General features: G+C 48.2%; 1 protein-coding gene across 1 annotated transcript in view; it reads left to right on the top strand.

The window, feature by feature from the left end:
- PPP2R5C (protein phosphatase 2 regulatory subunit B'gamma) overlaps positions 1–15,324 on the top strand; it is a 78,294-nt gene extending 62,970 nt beyond the window's left edge. The window contains exons 12-13 of the mRNA XM_077466646.1: positions 2,345–2,461; positions 12,080–15,324. Of these exons, the coding sequence (XP_077322772.1) occupies positions 2,345–2,461; positions 12,080–12,211 (249 nt within the window). The 3' untranslated portion in view covers positions 12,212–15,324. The remainder of the gene's footprint in view (positions 1–2,344; positions 2,462–12,079) is intronic.
- Positions 15,325–16,968: the final 1,644 nt, after the last annotated feature.

The following is a 16,968-nucleotide window of genomic DNA, read 5'->3' on the forward strand; positions in this document are numbered from 1 at the left end:
GCTGGGAGGGAAGGAAGGGGAGAAGAGGAGCTGGGAGGGAAGGAAGGGTAGAAGAGGAGCTGGGAGGGAAGGAAGGGGAGAAGAGGAGCTGGGAGGGAAGGAAGGGGAGAAGAGGAGCTGGGAGGGAAGGAAGGGGAGAAGAGGAGCTGGGAGGGAAGGAAGGGGAGAAGAGGAGCTGGGAGGGAAGGAAGGGGAGCTGGGAGGGGAAGGAAGGGGAGAAGAGGAGCTGGGAGGGAAGGAAGGGGAGAAGAGGAGCTGGGAGGGAAGGAAGGGGAGAAGAGGAGCTGGGAGGAAGGAAGGGGGAGAAGAGGAGCCGGGAGGGAAGGAAGGGGAGCTGGGAGGGGAAGCAAGGGGAGAAGAGGAGCTGGGAGGGGAAGGAAGGGGAGAAGAGGAGCTGGGAGGGAAGAAAGGGGAGCTGGGAGGGGGAGAAGAGGAGCTGGGAGGGAAGGAAGGGGAGAAGAGGAGCTGGGAGGGGAAGGAAGGGGAGAAGAGGAGCTGGGAGGGGAAGGAAGGGGAGAAGAGGAGCTGGGAGGGGAAGGAAGGGGAGAAGAGGAGCTGGGAGGGGAAGGAAGGGGAGAAGAGGAGCTGGAGGGAAGGAAGGGAGAAGAGGAGCTGGGAGGGAAGGAAGAGGAGCTGGGAGGGAAGGAAGGGGAGAAGAGGGAGCCGGGAGGGAAGGAAGGGGAGCTGGGAGGGGAAGGAAGGGGAGAAGAGGAGCTGGGAGGGGAAGGAAGGGGAGCTGGGAGGGGAAGGAAGGGGAGCTGGGAGGGGAAGGAAGGGGAGCGGGGAGGGGAAGGAAGGGGAGCGGGGAGGGGAAGGAAGGGGAGAAGAGGAGCCGGGAGGGAAGGAAGGGGAGAAGAGGAGCCGGGAGGGAAGGAAGGGGAGAAGAGGAGCCGGAGGGAAGGAAGGGGGAAGAGAGGAGCCGGGAGGGAAGGAAGGAGAGAAGAGGAGTCGGGAGGGAAGGAAGGGGAGAGGACTTTACTGGGAAGGAGAGGAGAAAAGGGGAAAGGGGTGGAGCGGGGAGGGAAGGAGAAGAACCTGGGAGGAAAGGAGTGTAGTGTTTGAGGGAGATGTGACCGCGGTCACCCTGTATTCAGCACACAGATATATTCTCTTTTCTGTTGCTGTTCTTGGAGCTCTGATGGAGAAAAGCCGTATTCCTGCTGTGGGAGATCCTCTTCGTTGGGTCTAGTTCAGGTTTTTTACCCTCTTCATGGTGTGGCGCCCTCTGCCAGCTGAAAATTTCCCCGACTTCCCAGGGTTGTCCAACTAAAATCTCATATAGAAGAGTAGAATGACTTGTGTGCTGCCTCTTCATTAGGGTAGCCGTAATCACCGAGCACCAGAGGCGATCGGCATGTCTGTGATCTCCGAATGACTGTAATATAAATATATAAATATGAACTTCAGTCTGCAAACCATAAAAAATCATTTAGACTCAAAAAAAAAAAAAAAACCTTTAACATGTTTTTGGTTACCGGAATCCGCCGCTGTCACGTGTCGCTATCTGGCGCCTCTTCTGAGAGTCGAGATCGCTGCTCCAGCATTGTAGTCCCCTCCTGGTGACGTCATCCCGCCACCGTCTCCTGTAACCTGAGAAGACACCACCACTGGACATCCAAAGAAGGACCCTCCCCTCCCCCACGAGATGACTTGGGATCACATGACCACGGATTTAGGTAAGTTGAAGAAGATCGTAGGTGGCTTTTTTTTTTCTTTTAAACCCACCTATGGGGGGGGGGGGGGGGGGGGGGCACATTTCTGGGGATCATATTTATCATGACATGTATAGTAATGGCGGGTAGATCAGAGGGGGAAATCCAAGCTTGGCTCATAAAAGCTCAAAGTTCATAAAACATACAAAGAAAATCCCAATAATTATATATGAATGTGGTTGTGTGAGCGTCCCCTCCCCCATACACCCCCCCCCCGCGATCCAGGCTGTAAGTCATATGAAGACGCCATTTTTTTATTGCTACCCTCCTCCTCCTCTTTATATATAAGCACAAGTCATCTGATATTGTAATCACATATAGATGTTTTCCTGCTTCCTTTTGCTGCGAGATATTCGGCTGAAACGCGTCAGTTTTCTCCCAGCATGTGATTATTATTACATGTCGCCTGCATTGCTTTTCATTCACTTCATTCATTTTTCTTCGGCTGACAACTGCAGGATTGTAGTACATTCTGTTTTCTTTTACAAATGCTGTAATGCACTCCTGTATATATCATGTATATACTGTGATATATAATGCATGTAGTGTGTCCTCTCATGCGGTCACGGGTTTATAATGCCCCCCCCCACCTCCTCTTCTCTGGGGTAACCCCGGGATTTTGTCTGTTTCAGTATACCATACACCCCGACACATCCCCTCTGAACAGTCCTGTTGCGATGGAGACAGACGGACCCTTACTTGAAGATGTACAGATGCTTAAAAAGACGGTGCGGGAGGAGGCATCTCAGGTAATCTTACCTTTTACTGTTTTTATGTTTTTCTTTACTTCCTGTTGTGACATTGCAGCAATTTACAAGGTAAGGCAACCATACTTATCGGTGTATAACACACACCTTCATACCAGTGCCCCATCAATGCAGCCTCCCCAGTGCCCCATCAATGCAGCCTCCCCAGTGCCCCATCAAAGCAGCCTCCCCAGTGCCCCATCAAAGCAGCCTCCCCAGTGCCCCATCAAAGCAGCCTCCCCAGTGCCCCATCAATGCAGCCTCCCAGTGCCCCATCAATGCAGCCTCCCCAGTGCCCCATCAATGCAGCCTCCCCAGTGCCCCATCAATGCAGCCTCCCCAGTGCCCCATCAATGCAGCCTCCCCAGTGCCCCATCAATGCAGCCTCGCCAGTGCCCCATCAACGCAGCCTCGCCAGTGCCCCATCAAGGCAGCCTCGCCAGTGCCCCATCAAGGCAGCCTCGCCAGTGCCCCATCAACAGCCTCGCCAGTGCCCCATCAAGGCAGCCTCGCCAGTGCCCCATCAATGCAGCCTCGCCAGTGCCCCATCAATGCAGCCTCGCCGGTGCCCATCAAGGCAGCCTTCGCCAATGCCAATCAATGCCCATCTGCAACCTCACCAATGCTCATCAATGCAGCCTAATCAATGCCCATCTGCAGCCTCACCAATGCTCATCAATGCAGCCTAATCAATGCCCATCTGCAGCCTCACCAATGCTCATCAATGCAGCCTAATCAATGCCCATCTGCAGCCTCACCAATGCTCATCAATGCAGCCTAATCAATGCCCATCTGCAACCTCACCAATGCTCATCAATGCAGCCTAATCAATGCCCATCTGCAGCCTCACCAATGCTCATCAATGCAGCCTAATCAATGCCCATCTGCAGCCTCACCAATGCTCATCAATGCAGCTAATCAATGCCCATCTGCAGCCTCACCAATGCTCATCAATGCAGCCTAATCAATGCCCATCTGCAACCTCACCAATGCTCATCAATGCAGCCTAATCAATGCCCATCTGCAGCCTCACCAATGCTCATCAATGCAGCCTAATCAATGCCCATCTGCAGCCTCACCAATGCTCATCAATGCAGCCTAATCAATGCCCATCTGCAGCCTCACCAATGCTCATCAATGCAGCCTAATCAATGCCCATCTGCAACCTCACCAATGCTCATCAATGCAGCCTAATCAATGCCCATCTGCAGCCTCACCAATGCTCATCAATGCAGCCTAATCAATGCCCATCTGCAGCCTCACCAATGCTCATCAATGCAGCCTAATCAATGCCCATCTGCAGCCTCACCAATGCTCATCAATGCAGCCTAATCAATGCCCATCTGCAACCTCACCATTGCCCATCAATGCAGCCTCAGCAGTTGCCCGTCTGCAGCCTCTCCATCGCAGCCTGATCAGTGCCCATCTACAGCCTCACCATTATACGGAGATTAGATAACACAGAGCGGGGATCTCCCGTTTACTCGGCGGCCCCTATAATATGACGCCCCGCCTCCTGGACCAGCTCCTATGATAGAACACCAGTCCAATGCCGGGACATCTGACGTCCATCATAGTAGATGGTCCAGAAGGCGGGACGTCGTATTATAGGGGGCGCCGGAATCCAGTGGTGCTTGAAAAAGTGTGTATTATACGCTGATAAACACGGTACTTACCGATGTCCTCACAAGATTCACCCGTTCTAAGGCCAAACTGATCTCCGCTCTAGAATCAGATCGTTCATCCAGAAAGGCTTCACCGCTGATCATTACATCCAAATCTATATACAGTGCCTTGCAAAAGTTTTCACCCCCTTGGCATTTTTTGTTTTGTTGCCTCACATCCTGGAATAACACGCATCATTTAATGTACAGAACACGCCCACAACATGGAAGATGTTTTTTTTATTGTGAGGCAAACAAAAACTAGGAGAAAATAACAGAAAAAGTCACTGCAAAACTATTCACCCCCCTAAAGTCAAAACTTTGTAGAGCTGCCTTTTGCGGCTATCACAGCTCCAAGTCACTTTGGATAAGTCTCATGAGTCTGACCACAGATTTTCTATTGGGTTGAGGTCAGGGCTTTGACTAGGCCATTCCAACACATTTACATGTTTCCCATTAAACCACTCAAGTGTTGCTCTAGCAATGTGTTTGGGGTCATTGTCCTGCTGGAAGGTGAACCTCCATCCTAGCCTCAAATCACACACAGAGGGGTACAGGTTTTGCTCAGGAATATCCCTGTATATAGCACCATCCATCTTTCCCTCAACTCTGACCAGTTTCCCAGTCCTGAAAAACATCCCCACAGCATAAGGCTGCCACCACCATGTTTCACGGTGGGGATGGTGTTCTTTGGGTGATGTGTTGGGTTTACGCCAGGCATAGCGTTTTCTTTGATGGCCAAAAAGTCAAATTTTAGTCTCATCAGACCAGATCACCTTCCTCCATACATCAGAGCAGATCACCTTCCTCCATAACATCAGAGCAGATCACCTTCCTCCATACATCAGAGCAGATCACCTTCCTCCATACATCAGAGCAGATCACCTTCCTCCGTACATCAGACCAGATCACCTTCCTCCATACATCAGAGCAGATCACCTTCCTCCATACATCAGAGCAGATCACCTTCCTCCATACATCAGACCAGATCACCTTCCTCCATACATCAGAGCAGATCACCTTCCTCCATACATCAGAGCAGATCACCTTCCTCCGTACATCAGACCAGATCACCTTCCTCCATACATCAGACCAGATCACCTTCTCCATACATCAGACCAGATCACCTTCCTCCATACATCAGAGCAGATCACCTTCCTCCATACATCAGAGCAGATCACCTTCCTCCGTACATCAGAGCAGATCACCTTCCTCCGTACATCAGACCAGATCACCTTCCTCCGTACATCAGACCAGATCACCTTCCTCCATACATCAGACCAGATCACCTTCCTCCATACATCAGACCAGATCACCTTCCTCCATACATCAGAGCAGATCACCTTCCTCCATACATACATCAGAGCAGATCACCTTCCTCCATACATACATCAGAGCAGATCACCTTCCTCCATACATCAGACCAGATCACCTTCCTCCATACATCAGACCAGATCACCTTCCTCCATACATCAGACCAGATCACCTTCCTCCGTACATCAGACCAGATCACCTTCCTCCATACATCAGACCAGATCACCTTCCTCCATACATCAGAGCAGATCACCTTCCTCCATACATCAGAGCAGATCACCTTCCTCCATACATCAGAGCAGATCACCTTCCTCCATACATCAGACCAGATCACCTTCCTCCATACATCAGAGCAGATCACCTTCCTCCATACATCAGAGCAGATCACCTTCCTCCGTACATCAGACCAGATCACCTTCCTCCATACATCAGACCAGATCACCTTCCTCCATACATCAGACCAGATCACCTTCCTCCATACATCAGAGCAGATCACCTTCCTCCATACATCAGAGCAGATCACCTTCCTCCGTACATCAGAGCAGATCACCTTCCTCCGTACATCAGACCAGATCACCTTCCTCCGTACATCAGACCAGATCACCTTCCTCCATACATCAGACCAGATCACCTTCCTCCATACATCAGACCAGATCACCTTCCTCCATACATCAGAGCAGATCACCTTCCTCCATACATCAGAGCAGATCACCTTCCTCCGTACATCAGACCAGATCACCTTCCTCCATACATCAGACCAGATCACCTTCCTCCATACATCAGACCAGATCACCTTCCTCCATACATCAGAGCAGATCACCTTCCTCCATACATCAGAGCAGATCACCTTCCTCCATACATCAGAGCAGATCACCTTCCTCCATACATCAGAGCAGATCACCTTCCTCCATACATCAGACCAGATCACCTTCCTCCATACATCAGACCAGATCACCTCCCTCCGTACATCAGACCAGATCACCTTCCTCCATACATCAGAGCAGATCACCTTCCTCCATACATCAGACCAGATCACCTTCCTCCGTACATCAGACCAGATCACCTTCCTCCATACATCAGAGCAGATCACCTTCCTCCATACATCAGAGCAGATCACCTTCCTCCATACATCAGACCAGATCACCTTCCTCATACATCAGACCAGATCACCTTCCTCCGTACATCAGACCAGATCACCTTCCTCCATACATCAGAGCAGATCACCTTCCTCCATACATCAGAGCAGATCACCTTCCTCCATACATCAGACCAGATCACCTTCCTCCATACATCAGACCAGATCACCTTCCTCCATACATCAGAGCAGATCACCTTCCTCCATACATCAGACCAGATCACCTTCCTCTATACATCAGAGAAGATCACCTTCCTCCATACATCAGACCGGATCACCTTCCTCCATACATCAGACCAGATCACCTTCCTCCATACATCAGACCAGATCACCTTCCTCCATACATCAGAGCAGATCACCTTCCTCCATACATCAGAGCGGATCACCTTCCTCCATACATCAGACCAGATCACCTTCCTCCATACATCAGAGCAGATCACCTTCCTCCATACATCAGACCAGATCACCTTCCTCCATACATCAGACCGGATCACCTTCCTCCATACATCAGAGCAGATCACCTTCCTCCGTACATCAGAGCAGATCACCTTCCTCCGTACATCAGAGCAGATCACCTTCCTCCATACATCAGAGCAGATCACCTTCCTCCATACATCAGACCAGATCACCTTCCTCCATACATCAGAGCAGATCACCTTCCTCCATACATCAGAGCAGATCACCTTCCTCCATACATCAGACCAGATCACCTTCCTCCATACATCAGACCAGATCACCTCCCTCCATACATCAGACCAGATCACCTTCCTCCATACATCAGACCAGATCACCTTCCTCCATACATCAGAGCAGATCACCTTCCTCCATACATCAGAGCAGATCACCTTCCTCCATACATCAGAGCAGATCACCTTCCTCCGTACATCAGAGCAGATCACCTTCCTCCATACATCAGAGCAGATCACCTTCCTCCATACATCAGAGCAGATCACCTTCCTCCATACATCAGAGCAGATCACCTTCCTCCGTACATCAGAGCAGATCACCTTCCTCCGTACATCAGACCAGATCACCTTCCTCCATACATCAGAGCAGATCACCTTCCTCCATACATCAGAGCAGATCACCTTCCTCCATACATCAGAGCAGATCACCTTCCTCCATACATCAGACCAGATCACCTTCCTCCATACATCAGACCAGATCACCTCCCTCCATACATCAGACCAGATCACCTTCCTCCATACATCAGACCAGATCACCTTCCTCCATACATCAGACCAGATCACCTTCCTCCATACATCAGAGCAGATCACCTTCCTCCATACATCAGAGCAGATCACCTTCCTCCATACATCAGAGCAGATCACCTTCCTCCATACATACATCAGAGCAGATCACCTTCCTCCATACATCCATCAGAGCAGATCACCTTCCTCCATACATCAGACCAGATCACCTTCCTCCATACATCAGACCAGATCACCTTCCTCCATACATCAGACCAGATCACCTTCCTCCATACATCAGAGCAGATCACCTTCCTCCAGTACATCAGAGCAGATCACCTTCCTCCGTACATCAGAGCAGATCACCTTCCTCCGTACATCAGAGCAGATCACCTTCCTCCATACATCAGAGCAGATCACCTTCCTCCATACATCAGAGCAGATCACCTTCCTCCATACATCAGAGCAGATCACCTTCCTCCGTACATCAGAGCAGATCACCTTCCTCCGTACATCAGACCAGATCACCTTCCTCCGTACATCAGACCAGATCACCTTCCTCCATACATCAGACCAGATCACCTTCCTCCATACATCAGAGCAGATCACCTTCCTCCATACATCAGACCAGATCACCTTCCTCCATACATCAGACCAGATCACCTCCCTCCGTACATCAGACCAGATCACCTTCCTCCATACATCAGACCAGATCACCTTCCTCCATACATCAGACCAGATCACCTTCCTCCATACATCAGAGCAGATCACCTTCCTCCGTACATCAGAGCAGATCACCTTCCTCCGTACATCAGATCAGATCACCTTCCTCCATACATCAGAGCAGATCACCTTCCTCCGTACATCAGACCAGATCACCTTCCTCCATACATACATCAGAGCAGATCACCTTCCTCCATACATACATCAGAGCAGATCACCTTCACTTTCCACAAGATTTTGGAAGGTGTCTGTGGGAATTCATGCCATTTACGTGAGGTCAGGCACTGATGCTTGGATGTAGACCTGGCTTACCAACAGTGTTCCAGTCCATCACAAAGGTGTTCAGTAGGGATGAGGTCAGGGCTCTGTGCAGGACACTCAAGTTCCTCCACATCAAACTGGCCAAACCATGTCTTTATGGAGCTGGCTCCACTTTGGATATATAACATCCTCCACTGTTCTGGGAAGGCTTTCCGCAAGATTTTTGAAGTTGTCTGCCGGTATTTGGGCCTATTTGTGAATTTAGATGAGAAGACCTGGCTTATCATTGGCTTTCCAATTCATACCAAAGGCGTTGAGTAGGGATGAGGTTAGAGCTCTGTACAGTACACTGGAGCTCCTTCACACTAAACTGCTCATACCATTTCTTTGCTGGCTCTACTCTTCTAAAAAAAAAAAAGGTTTCCGCCAAAATTTGGAGCATGTGTTTGGAAATTTGTGTGTAATCAGCCAAAGGAAAATTTGTGAGGTCAGGTTTTGATGATGGATGAGAAGACCTGGCTTGCATTCCAATTCCTCCTGATGGTGATCAGTAGGGTTGAGGTCAGGGCTCTGTGCAGGACACTTGCATTCCTCCACACCAAACTGGTCACACCATGTCTTTATGGAGCTGGCTTTGTACACGGGGGGGGGGGGGGGGCACAGTAATGTCTTTATGGAGTTGGCTTTGTACATGGGGGGGGGGGGCAGGGCAGTCATGTCTTTATGGAGCTGGCTTTGTACATGGGGGGGCAGTCATGTCTTTATGGAGCTGGCTTTGTACACGGGGGGGGGGGGGGGCACAGTCATGTCTTTATGGAGCTGGCTTTGTACACGGGGGGGGCACAGTCATGTCTTTATGGAGTTGGCTTTGTACACGGGGGGCAGTCATGTCTTTAGGGAGCTGGCTTTGTACACGTGGGGAGGGGGGGGGGGGCAGTCATGTCTTTATGGAGCTGGCTTTGTACACGGGGGGGGGGGGGGCACAGTCATGTCTTTATGGAGCTGGCTTTGTACACGTGGGGGGAGCAGTCATGTCTTTATGGAGCTGGCTTTGTACATGGGGGGGGGCACAGTCATGCTGGAACAGAAAAGGGTCTTCACCAAACTGTTGCCACACGGTTGGAAGAGTCTCTTTGTATGATGGAAGGACTACCAGGACCCTTCACTGGAGGCACCAAAATGGCATCATTGGAAGGGAGGTTCACATACTTTTGGCCATATAATGTATTCACCTAACTTGACTAATCCAACACCGTACTTTCATGAATTATTATCCAAGATAAATCCGCATTAAAGAATGTTTTACCAAAGTGGAGGCCACTTCCAGAGTAATGACCATATTTGGAAAGGCGTTGTCCCGCAGGCCAATGTTATATTGTATGTTTGCTCTAACCTCTTGCTGATCATACAGTGGTGTGAAAAAGTGTTTGCCCCCTTCCTCATTTCCTGTTCCTTTGCATGTTTGTCACACTTAAGTGTTTCGGAACATCAAACCAATTTAAACAATAGTCAAGGACAACACAAGTAAACACAAAATGCAATTTGTAAATGAAGGTGTTTATTATTAAAGGTGAAAAAAAATCCAAACCATCATGGCCCTGTGTGAAAAAGTGATTGCCCCCCTTGTTAAAACATACTATAACTGTGGTTATCCACACCTGAGTTCAATTTCTCTAGCCACACCCAGGCCTGATTATTGCCACACCTGTTCACAATCAAGGCATCACTTAAATAGGAGCTGCTTGACACAGTAAGGTCCACCAGAAGATCCTTAAAAGCTATACATCATGCCGAGACCCAAAGAAATTCAGGAACAATTGAGAAAGAAAGTAATTGAGATCTATCAGTCTGGAAAGGGTTATAAAGCCATTTCCAAAGCTTTGGGAATCCAGCGAACCACAGTGAGAGCCATTATCCACAAATGGCGAAGACATGGAACAGTGGTGAACCTTCCCAGGAGTGGCCGGCCGCCCAAAATTACCCCAAGAGCGCAGCGACGACTCATCCAAGAGGTCACAAAAGACCCCACAACAACGTCCAAGGAACTGCAGGCCTCACTTGCCTCAGTTAAGGTCAGCGTTCATGCCTCCACCATCAGGAAAAGACTGGGCAAAAATGGCCTGCATGGCAGAGTTCCAAGGAGAAAACCACTGCTGAGCAAAAAGAACATCAAAGCTCGTCTCAATTTCTCCACAACACATCTTGATGATCCCCAAGACTTTTGGGACAACATTCTGTGGACCGATGAGACAAAAGTGGAACTCTTTGGAAGGTGTGTGTCCAAGTATATCTGGCGTAGAAGGAACACTGCATTTCATAAAAAGAACATTATACCAACAGTAAAATATGGTGGTGGTAGTGTGATGGTCTGGGGCTGTTTTGCTGCTTCAGGACCTGGAAGACTTGCCGTGATAAAAGGAACTATGAATTCTGCTGTCTACCAAGAGATCCTGAAGGAGAATGTCCGACCATCTGTTCGTGTACTCAAGCTGAAACCAACTTGGGTTCTGCAGCAGGACAATGATCCTAAACACACCAGCAAGTCCACCACCGAATGGCTGAAGAAAAACAAAATGAAGACTTTGGAGTGGCCTAGCCAAAGTCCTGACCTGAATCCTATTGAGATGTTGTGGTATGACCTTAAAAAGGCCGTTCATGCTCGAAAACCCTCTAATGTAACTGAATTAGGACAATTCTGCAAAGATGAGTGGGCCAAAATTCCTCCAGGACGCTGTAAAAGCCTCATTGCACGTTATCGCAAACGCTTGGTTGCAGTTGTTGCTGCTAAGGGTGGCCCAACCAGTTATTAGGTTTAGGGGGCAATCACTTTTTCACACAGGGCCATGATGGTTTGGATTTTTTTTCACCTTTAATAATAAACGCCTTCATTTACAAATTGCATTTTGTGTTTACTTGTGTTGTCCTTGACTATTGTTTAAATTGGTTTGATGTTCCGAAACACTTAAGTGTGACAAACGTGCAAAGGAACAGGAAATGAGGAAGGGGGCAAACACTTTTTCACACCACTGTATATGTACAGCAGACGTGGCGGTGGGGCCTAATAGCCACTTACTACACGTGTCCGTTGTCCTTCACTGCTCTGTGTGGAGAGCGCGCTCACTACGCACTCCCCAACGTCCCCATTTATGATCAGGAACTGGTGGGAGGGGCTCCCAGTCATGTGACATGATCGGGAACGCCACCTTCTTTTGCTCTGCCAGCCCTTTAAGGGAGTTCTGGAGACGGTGGCGAAGGGTATTTGTATTGAAGGGAAGGCCAATAAAACATTTTCTTCATTTCTCTCGCCTGACATTTTTGTGTTTTTCATTTCCAGGCTCTAAAAGATTTAAAGAAGGACCGACCTCTTGTACGACGCAAGTCAGAACTGCCTCAGGACATCTATACCATGAAAGCCTTGGAATCTCATTGCCGAGCTGACGAATTAATAACCCACGACGGCCATTAGACTTTGACAATTCAATCATACTTTGTGGATTTTTTTTCCTCCCTCTTCCCCTCTCCAGAAGCAACGAGTAGAAAGAGGAAAAATAACTTTTTTTTTTTTTTTTTGGTGCCATACCGATCTCTTCAATCGCAGTCCAAGCTTTTCTCACCCCTGTTCTGTAGGCAATAAGTCCCGGCGTTCAGCCTGAGATCTGACGTTCAAACAATGGTAACGAGTCTTCTGCAATCTGTGCAGAGCGATGGGCGACGTCTCACCAAAAATTCACACAGAGCCATGCAAAGGACACTGGTGCTTCGCAACGATCGTTACTTCAATTTACTAACGCGTTTCTTTACTTTGCTCTTTTATATTGTTGACTAGGGGGAACAATTAGAGGCTTTAATTGCATGTGTTGCGTAGACTTTGTTGGTTAATCTTTCCTCCGACAATCCCTGTCTCACTTTTCGTTTATTATTATTACTCCTCAGGTTTTTTTGGGGGGTTTGTTTTGGGCGGGGAAGAGTTCTTGTTCTGTATCTCTTCTTTGTGTATTGAAAAGCCATATTCTTGTTGGTCTTCATCACATCATCCTTTAAGTATTACAAAACCATTTCTAAAAGTGCACTAAAGGACCATTCTACCGCCGTCTGCTGACGCCAGAGCCCCTCTCCCCCGCCGTCTGGTGACGCCAGAGCCGCTCTCCCACCGTCTGCAGAGGCGAGAGCCGCTCTCCCGCCGTCTGGTGACGCCAGAGCCGCTCTCCCGCCGTCTGGTGACGCCAGAGCCCCTCTCCCCCGCCGTCTGGTGACGCCAGAGCCGCTCTCCCGCCGTCTGGTGACGTGAGAGCCGCTCTCCCGCCGTCTGGTGACGCCAGAGCCGCTCTCCCGCCGTCTGGTGACGCCAGAGCCGCTCTCCCGCCGTCTGGTGACGCCAGAGCCCCTCTCCCCGCCGTCTGGTGACGTGAGAGCCGCTCTCCCGCCGTCTGGTGACGCCAGAGCCGCTCTCCCGCCGTCTGGTGACGCCAGAGCCGCTCTCCCGCCGTCTGGTGACGCAAGAGCCGCTCTCTCCCGCCCTCTGGTGAGGCAAGAGCCGCTCTCTCCCGCCCTCTGGTGAGGCAAGAGCCGCTCTCTCCCGCCCTCTGGTGAGGCAAGAGCCGCTCTCTCCCGCCCTCTGGTGAGGCAAGAGCCGCTCTCTCCCGCCCTCTGGTGAGGCAAGAGCCGCTCTCTCCCGCCCTCTGGTGAGGCAAGAGCCGCTCTCTCCCGCCCTCTGGTGAGGCAAGAGCCGCTCTCTCCCGCCCTCTGGTGAGGCAAGAGCCGCTCTCTCCCGCCCTCTGGTGAGGCAAGAGCCGCTCTCTCCCGCCCTCTGGTGATGCAAGAGCCGCTCTCTCCCGCCCTCTGGTGAGGCAAGAGCCGCTCTCTCCCGCCCTCTGGTGAGGCAAGAGCCGCTCTCTCCCGCCCTCTGGTGAGGCAAGAGCCGCTCTCTCCCGCCCTCCGGTGACGCGAGGGGCGCTCTCCCGCCATGTGGTGACGCGAGGGGCGCTCTCTCCCGCCCTCCGGTGACACGAGGGGCGCTCTAATAAAAGAGAATAAAAAAAAAAAAAGAAAATCAAGTTAATATAACAAAAAACTTGTGTTGAAAAATGGAAAAAAAAAAAAAGTTCTGATAAGATTTTGTTTGCTGTTCCTCACCTTTTCCTCACGCTTTGGTTGGAGGGGGCTTTAGATTGTTTTGTTTTTTTCCTTTTCATTTGCTGGTAGTAACCGTAATAAGTATATATACTGTATAAGCTGTCGGCTCTTTATAAATGTGTATATTTTTGGAGGAAGGCTGATTATTTGTGAGGTTTTTTTTTTATATAAAGGGGTTTGCAGAAATAGGCCTCAGAAAATGAGACGTCGATGGCGGCCGTGCGAGGCGGAGTGTTTCCCTACGTTCTAAAGTTCTATTTTAGATTGCGCATTCTCCGATGATCCTGTAAATACGTCTGTTGCTGTTTGATTCTAGATGCCGCTACGATGTCCCCTTTAGGGGGGATTACATGGCGTGTGTAGTCTGGGTTCAAACAGACTGATTTTTTTTTTTTTTTTATTATTATTTTTTTGTAATCTCAGGGCGGCCAGTATTCAAGTTTTTGCAACTATTTCGTTCTCCTGCACAAGAGAGACGCGTTCAACCAGCTCAGATTAGTATTAGTCGACTTGTCAAGGAGGCTTCAATTATCACAAAAATAATCACTTCTTTGTGGTAATGTGTTACAGTTCCTGCAAAAGGCGTTTTTTTTTTTTTTTTTTTTTGTGAAAATGCATTTTATTTTTTTTCGTACTCAAATTTGTTCCCCCTGTAAAAAAACAAAACAAAAAAAAAACAACTCTTTAAAAATTGGAACGACGACGCTTCAAACGAAGAGCAGAGCTAAAGGGCGGCGCTTGTATGTTGTGTATTTGGTGTACCATTGTTTGAACCTCCATCTTTCGCTGTTTAATTTATTTTTATTTTATTTTTTTTATTTTTTTTTCCTTTGTGTACATGGGCAAAACATGACTTGGAAAACAAGAACGCTTCAACACTTTTTTTCTCATTTTACCCGACTCACAAGGCTGTATATCGATGTTTGGTTGACTGTGCAAAACTCATCTATTTTCGTTAAAAAAAAAAAAAGAATAATTTTGTGTTTTTGTTTTTCTTGGTCTTTATTGCAGAAAAACATTCACCAAATAAAGGGAAAAAAAAAACACCATGGGGATTTTTTTTTTTTTTTTTTTTTAATTATTATGTAGTATGTTTTCTCCTGCTAGGCTGTGGTTTATCATATTCCATAACCCCCAATCCTCCATTTATTTTTATTTTTTCTTCAATTGAAATAAAACGTTCTACGGTGTAGATAATACCAAACAAATACGTCAGCAGACTGAAAGAAACCCATGGTGGTGGTGTTTTTTTTTTTTGGTGATTTGTTTTTCCTCAGTAAAGTCGATTGTTCTCACCTTTTCTCAGAAATGTTACCTGTACATCAGGAATGTCATCAGTACTATGACAAGTGTCTTTTTAGCGTGGCTGTAGTATGGCTTCATTTTAATATTGTACATACATTGTACTTTGTTTTATGGTAATAAGTAATAAAACTTTAGACTTCATATTTTGTACAAAATGGTCCTGTGTAACGAATTGCAGTTTTGCGCAGAACGAATAGGCTTCTTTTCTTTTTGAACACGCCGTGCGGTTTAAAGAAAAAACAAAAAAAAATAACCCCCCCCCCAAGTCACCGGTGCTGTGCGTTTTCACACCTCTGGTATCGCCGCGCAACAACTGGATCGTCCCGACCGCCTCTACCGCTCAAGACTTTTTTTTTTTTTTTTTTTTCCTTGTTCATTCTGTATAAAACCAGTTTAAGCACTTAATATTTAATGTGCTGTTGGATAGTTTTCAAAACTATTGGTGTATTATTTGGACTCAATAAAGGACATGACTTTCAATAATGGCCGCTGTGTTCCTGAGAACTGGTAATGTGAGAAATGCGATCATTGTATGTTTTTGTATTGGTGGTGGTTGAGGGGTTATATATATATATATATATGTACGTGTGTGTGTGTGTGTGTGTGTGTATATATATATATATATATATATATATATATATATATATATATATATATACACATATATATACACACACTATATTACCAAAAGTATTGGGACACCTGCCTTTACACATTTGGGATGAATAAGAGTGGAGACTGTGAGCCAGGCCTTCTCATCCAACATCAGTGCCTGACCTCACAAATGCTCTTCTGGAAGAATGGTCAGACATTCCCATAGACACCCTCCTAAACCTTGTGGACGGCCTTCCCAGAAGAGGTGAAGCTGTTATATCTGCAAAGGGCCAACTCAATATTGAACCCTCCGGACTAAGACTGGGATGCCTGTAAAGTTCATGTGTGTGTAAAGGCAGGAGTCCCAATACTTTTGGTAATATAGCATGTGCGTGTATATATATATGTATGTATATGTGTGTGTATATATGTATGTGTGTGTGTATATGTGTGTGTGTGTATGTATATATATAAAGTAGTGAGTGTACAGCTTGTATAACATTGTAAATTTCCTGTCCCCTCAAAATAACTCAACACACAGCCATTAATGTCTAAACCGCTGGCAACAAAAGTCAGTACACCCCTAAGAGAAAATCTCCAAATTGGGCCCAAAGTGTCAATATTTTGTGTGGCCGCCATTATTTTCCAGCACTGCCTTCACCCTCTTGGGCATGGAGGTCAGCAGAGCTTCACAGGTCACCACTGGAGTCCTCTTCCCCTCCCCCATGATGACATCACAGAGCTGGTGGATGTTGGAGACCTTCCCCTCCTCCACCTTCCCTCTGAGGATCCCCCACAGATGACCAATAGGGTTTAGGTCTGGAGACATGCTTGGCCAGTCCATCACCTTCACCCTCAGCTTCTTTAGCAAGGCAGTGGTGGTGTTGGAGGTGTTTGGGGTGGTTATCATGTTGGAATACTGCCCTGCGGTCCAGTCTCTGAAGGGAGGGGATCATGCTCTGCTTCAGTATGTCACAGTACATGTTGGCATTCATGGTCCCTCAATGATCTGTAGCCCCCCAGTGCCGGCAGCACTCATGCAGCCCCAGACCATGACACTCCCCCACCACCATGCCTGACTGTAGACAAGACACACTTGTCTTTGTCCTCCTCACCTGGTTGCCCCCACACACGCCTGACACCATCTGACACCAAATACCTTTATCTTGGTCTCATCAGACCACAGGACAT

This window comes from Lithobates pipiens, unplaced genomic scaffold (assembly GCF_037356315.1).
Source record: "Lithobates pipiens isolate NorthernLeopardFrog02 unplaced genomic scaffold, aLitPip1_a1.2 Scaffold_37, whole genome shotgun sequence".
NCBI classification, from domain to species: domain Eukaryota; kingdom Metazoa; phylum Chordata; class Amphibia; order Anura; family Ranidae; genus Lithobates; species Lithobates pipiens.